General features: G+C 45.9%; 1 protein-coding gene across 1 annotated transcript; it reads left to right on the top strand.

Annotated features, from left to right (window-relative positions):
- Positions 1-706: 706 nt before the first annotated feature.
- Positions 707-5,936, top strand: MRPS23 (mitochondrial ribosomal protein S23). The gene is made up of 5 exons (XM_084863806.1): positions 707-843; positions 1,357-1,527; positions 3,499-3,576; positions 4,073-4,199; positions 4,647-5,936. Exons 1-5 carry the CDS (start codon positions 800-802, stop codon positions 4,797-4,799), a joined length of 573 nt encoding a protein of 190 aa, XP_084719932.1. The 5' UTR covers positions 707-799; the 3' UTR covers positions 4,800-5,936.
- The last annotated feature ends 379 nt before the right edge of the window (positions 5,937-6,315 follow it).

Here is a 6,315-nt window from a genome sequence, read left to right on the forward strand (position 1 = left end):
ATTTCCCATTAGCCACCCTTCTTCTTCTCTGGGGGTGCTGTCCCCAAAGTATGGTTATTGGGCCGAAAGATAACCCTGACAGGTTCCTTTCCCCAGATTATCCAGTTTCCTTCTTGGAATTTGTTCTGCACACTCTTTCCTTTTCAAGCTCCAAGGAGGAGCTAGGCAGCAACGCCTCCTCCGGGGAGGAAGCATTAGCTGCTGGCAGCATCCTCATTAGGACGGATGCAGGTGGCGCCCCAGGGCCCAAGGGTTTCGTGGGTCGCGCTAAACAGCAGCAGACGAGGCTTGGGCTCCATGTGACCCTGGGCAACGGGCTCCCCTCCCTGGGCCTCGGCTGCCTTTTGCGTAGTCTGTGACTCCAACCCAAATAGGCACAGGTGGGACCTAGTGCTGGAGGCCTCCTGGTGGCTCCCCTAAAACGTGGGCTGCGTCTCCCACCTTCCTCCTCATCCTCTGCCCACCGCGCGGGCCCCACCTAACAAGAGTGGCCTCATTGAGGCCAGACAGGGTAAAGCAGCCACTAGAATGAATCCCTCCCCTACATCGGCCATTTACAGCTTCTGCCGGGCTTGCTCCCTCCCTCTTGGCTCGGCTCTCCAGTGCTCCTGTCTGAACCTGGCGGGGAGCCGAGAAGCGCGCCAGTTCGGCCGATCCTTTGCTTCTGCCTGGCTCCGCCCCCCACCGGCGGGGCTGCTGGTGTAATCCACCGCTCGGCCAGCAACTTTGCCTCCTTGGCCTGCGGCTGGCGCTTCCGGTTCCGGTAGCCGCTCACCGCGCTGGGTCGGCGGCTCTGGCCATGGCGGGCAGCCGGCTGGAGACGGTGGGCAGCGTTTTCTCGCGGTGCGTGCTCGGAGCCGGGGTGGGCTGAGGGTGCCTCCGCCGGGCGGGGGCTCAGCTCGGGTGTGGGGGTGAGCAGGGCGGGCGAAGCCTTCTCTCCAGGTACAGGTGTCCGAGCCGGGGGAGGCCTAGCCGTGCTTCCTCCTGCTTCTGAACCGTTGTGCTTGAGGGTGTCACTCCTTGAGCTTCTTAGCTTTCATGTTCGAGGTGGCACCTCTCCCTTCCCCGAGCGAGTGGAGGTTTCTAGGAAGAGGCGGCTGGGTCTGGCCGAACCGTCTTTGCCTTGGACGTGACGGGCATGGGGCCAGGGAGTGGGCTGCGCTGCCGGATATAGGAGGGCTTAACCCTCTGAGCTGGATTAGGCGGGTTTGCAATATGGAGCTATCGCACCTGTAGGTGGGGAACACCCCTGCTCCACCCTCCTTACGGCTCCGTGATCTGGTGCTGTCTCAGCCTGTGACTGCACTGATTCAGGCTGTGGGAGCGGACTGACCTTCGTGGTTTTCCTTCCTTCAGGACCCGGGACCTCATGCGGGCTGGGGTATTGAAGGAGAAGCCCCTCTGGTTCGACATATACGCCGCCTTCCCCCCGCTGAGGGAGCCCGTCTACCGAAGGCCCCTCATGCGATACGGCAAAGCCAAAGCCGACATCCAGGACATCTTCTACCACGAGGATCTCATTAGAGCGTGAGTGCCCTAGGGCGGGTGCGCGGGGAACTGCAGGAGGAGAGGCTTAGCTAGCGGTCTGGCAACTTAGACTTTGAGTCAGGGCTTGCCTTATGGAGACGGTCTTGTACATTTAGCAAATCAATTCCCTCCCCCTTGTGAGAGAGACAGGAGTTCTGAGAAGCAGAAGATGGAGCCCAGCAATTGACTGATCATTGCAGTTACTTGTTTCTGCACATCTGTTTTGCATCGGGCACTTAACGGGGTTAAGCACTTAACAATCGTCTCATTTAGGCCTTACCCTAACCTTGCAAAGTAGGCATCCTTCTCTCCATTTTAGTCATGTGGGCCTCTGAGACTTACAGAGGGCAACAAACTGGGAGTTCACTGGCAGAGCCCTTTCCCTCTGTCAACTAGCTTTATACTGGGAATTGGTATGGTTTCTTTTCTGTTAAATGTTAAGATCAGAGGTTGTGCCTAACTGAAGTTAATATATTATATATTCCTTATCCTTACCCCTATTCCTGGGTGTAAGAAGACAGAATTTATAGTTATATTCTCTATCGAAGTCCAGGTACCTTTCATTTGAGGGTGTTTTTCCTCCCCATACAACACCCCTTGGAGGCAGGAAAACAAGTATGGATAGGACACAAGATCTTTGGGGTATTAAGTACTCTTTCAACACCTTTTCTGCTCAGGTGCCTTGGATGACGTGGTCAGCATGCTTTCCATGTTCATTTATACATTAAAATAACTTATGTGATAGGGCAGTGTGGAATATTTTATAGCTCTCTTACTACTGTCAATGCCAAAATAGTAACACCTTGTATTTAAATAGGTTTTGAACATCTATCTTTGTGGCTTTTGGGGGGCAGGAATGTGATGATGTTTTATATTTTTAAGAACTTATAACAACAAAATAAATTCTAGAACTATCAAAACCTAGATGTAAAAATGTGAAATCATAAAAGTACTAGAAGAAAACTTGGGAGAACTTTATAAATAGTCTGAGTGAGTAAGACCTTTTTAAGAATGACATAAAACCCAAAAGTCATAAAATGAAAATATTAAAATTTTCTGCATAAAGAAGTACCATAAGCAAAATAAAAACTCACCCTATATACTGGGGAAAAATTTGTAGCATTTTTGTATGACAAAGGGCTATATATCTTATTTTTACTGCTATAAAGTTTGCATATAAATCAATAAGAAAAAGACCACCAAATGGAAATCAGCGAAGACATGGACAGGTTGCAGAAAAAAATCTTTATTGTTCCTTTTAAACATGACAAGATACTCAGTCTGTTTCACAAGAAAAGGCAAGACTACTATGAGTTATAATTTTTACCTATCAAATTAACAAAGACCATAAAGTTGGAAAATATAATTTGGTCAGGGGAAATAGGCATAGTCATATATTACTGGTGTGAGTGTAAATTGGCACAAATGCTTTGGGAAGCATTTTGGCAGTTGCTCATACTTTGCCCTAATAACATTTTTATGAATTTATTCCACAAACTTATTTGCACAATGCACTAAGAAATAAATTGCAGTATTGTCTAGAGTAGCAAAGGACTGGAAATAATCTATGTACATTGATTTAAGAATGGCCTCCAAGAATTATTAAGAAAAAGGCAAGATATGGAATAGTGCTTGCTATCCTTGAGGTTAAATGTGGCTGGAAATGGAATGATAGATGCCTACGTGCTTGCATATTAATGGAATATTCCTGGATGGATACACAGGTAGTGTTACCTCCCGGGAAGGGAACTGGGAATTTGGGGTGCAGAGGTGAGAAGGAGTGTTCCTTTTCCCTGGATGCCTTTGTGTAACATTGGATGTATTTACCGTGTGCATGCGTTACTTAAAGACAAAACCCAAAAATTGTAGGCTTAGGCTATGGAGGTGATGTTATAATTAACTCCTCAGGGCCTAGCAGTTATTTCTTGGTTTGTTCTTGGAGACTTATCTGGTGTTCTTTGTATTTCCCAGGAAATTTTATTCAGCCTATGGATCTGGTCAAAAAGCTTTTGATCTGTTCAATCCAAACTTCAAGTCTACCTGTCAACGGTAAGTCATTTTATAAACCCTGGGTGAGTTATTTTATTTTTAAGAATTTAGTTACCAGCTTGAGGAGTTTTGCTGAATTGCACTAGAGCAGTGTTTTTCAACCTTTTTTGGGCAAAGGCACACTTGTTTCATGAAAGAAATCACGAGGCACACCACCATTAGAAAATGTTAAAAAATTTAACTCTGTGCCTATATTGACTATATATAAAGTAATTCTCTTGAATAGGAATCAAATAAACACAAAGAAAGTATTTTATAATTACTTTATTATGAAATATTAAGTAAACAAAATAGTGAAAAATTATAAAATTCTTGTCTTGTCTGCACCTACGGCACACCAGGCAACAGTGTGCCGCGGAACAGCGGTTGAAAAACTCTGCACTAGAGAACAGTGCTCCTATAAGGAGGTCTGTTGAGGAAATGCTTCCCACAGTGTAACAGCCTGCCTTGACTCTCTCAGTAGACAGACCTAAGACGTGACTGTTTGGAATTCCAGGTTTGTGGAGAAGTACTTGGAGCTACAGAAACTTGGAGAAACAGATGAAGAGAAATTATTTGTGGAAGCAGGGAAGGCTTTATTGGCAGAAGGTGTCATTTTAAGACGAGTAGGAGAAGCAAGGGCTGTGAGTATTGTATTATCAAAATTGTTATTAGGATTAGTTGTCTACTTGTCAGAGATTAAAGGAAGGCTTGGTTTTCTTTCCCCAACCTCGGCTCATGTTCCTGAACTCCAGGTCCAATACTGTTAGAATCTACTGGAGTTTTGTGGTTATGATTGAGACTTGGAGCAAGTGAGTTGTCATTGGGTCTTTGTGCCTTTGTAGAGATTTTTTTATCATGTTAGTTGTTTGTAACAGAATTTGACCTGAAATATTTAAAAAAATCTTTATTGTTGAAAATACATTGCTCCCCCCCGCCATTGACCTCTTCTAGCATGCCCTCACCTGAAATATGTTAAATTTTTGAGTCAGTGATAGAATGTGCCTAAATCATATACCGGTAGCTTCAGCCAAATATCTACTTGAGTGAAAATAACATCTTTGTGACATACTTCTGTCTGGTCTTCTAAGCAACAGGACGGTAGTCACGTTTCCGGGAAATCTGAGCCCACGGGTGTCAAATTGCAAACTTTGTTGGAAAAAATTCAGCCTCTGAAGGAAGTTCAACAGGATCAGCCTTCGGAGGCACCGGAAGAGCAGTCGAAAGGCCCCTCACCTCCCTGAAGAACTTGTATACCACATACACTGACATCCAAACTGTGTTCACTGGGTGAATATTGAACTATTTCCAATAGTTAAGCTGTGTAAATGTTTCTGGATCTCAAAGGCATTATGTTTGCCGTCTTTTAGTTCCTGTTGCTAGGTTGTCATAAAGCTCAGGTTCATGGTTTGAAAGAAGCAGTTATGTGAACTTTAGCAGTTAGGATGCTCTTCAATAAAGAATTCCTTAGCTGCTTGTAATGTAAATTTACCTTAACATTGTAAATAGCACCAGGAAACCTTTGTGAGTACTGTTTGAATGGGACTCACTCTGAGCAGGTTTGCTTGGGTTTTGGTGTTAACATGTGGCTGGCGCCCTGGCTGGTACAGTGCTGTTGGGCATCATGCTGCACATGGAAAGCTTGGCAGTGTGATTCCCGGTCAGGACTCGATCCCCGGGATCCTAGGGGGTGTGCAGGAGGCAGCTGATCGATGTTTTTCTTTCATCAATGTTTCTAACTCTATCCCTCTCCCTTCCTCTCTGTAAAAAACCAATTAAAAAGAAAAAAAGAAAAAAGACTGAATCCAGATGGCATCTCTTGGATTGCCAAGAGGGAGCCACCAGTTCAGATGATGCTCTCCACCTGCCTCCCTGGTGTCGAGCCCGGCTGGTGTGGCTTGGTGGTGGAGTGTTGACTCAGGAACCTGCTTAGGGCACATGCCCGGGTTGCGGGCTCAATCCCTGGTCGGGGGTGTGCAGGAGACGGCTGATTGATGATTCTCATTATTGATGTTTGTGTTTTTTAAATATACTTTGATTTTTTACAGAGAGGAAGGTAGGGGGATAGAGAGTTAGAAACATTGATGAGAAACATCATTCAGCTGCCTCCTGCACACCCCCTAATCATTGTACTTGCTGCTATAGAACTACTTGCTGGAATCGAATCTGGGACCCTTTAGTCCCCAGGCTGACGCTCTATCCATTAGCCAAACAGGTTAGGGCACCATTGACGTTTTTTTTTATCTCTTCCTCTGAAAAAATAAAAAATAAGTGGCATATTGCTCTGAGATTGTCCCCTTTGCATTTGTAATCAAGCCGAGTAGGAAAAGTGGTTTTCATCTACTGGTAATAAACTGCTTCAGAAATTTCTTATTTTAAAACTTGTGGTTTTCTACCCTGTGTTCTTTGTGTACAGTCACTTCTGTCTCCTGGTACACGAAGGGTGGGGCACACATCTCAGCCTGTACACCTCCTGGCACATGGTGCTCAGATAATGGAAGGTGAGGGACTACATGAGGCAAAAGCAATTCACAGCCATGGTGCTTCTCCCACACCCCCCCCTCCTTTCTCCAGCCTTTATCTGCAGATCCTCTTGCTTTGGGAATGCTTCCTTGTAGGTGGGGCAGCACACCTCACCCACTGACAGCAGGCAGCCATTGGTTCCAATGCCGGGCCAGACCTTGGGCGGAGGACTTAGCAGGTGGAGGAGATAGTTCTGTTCAGAGAAACGGGTCACTCGTTACTTCTCTAAACTTGATG

This window comes from Pipistrellus hanaki (assembly GCF_964339955.1).
Source record: "Pipistrellus hanaki genome assembly, chromosome: 16".
NCBI lineage: Eukaryota > Metazoa > Chordata > Mammalia > Chiroptera > Vespertilionidae > Pipistrellus > Pipistrellus hanaki.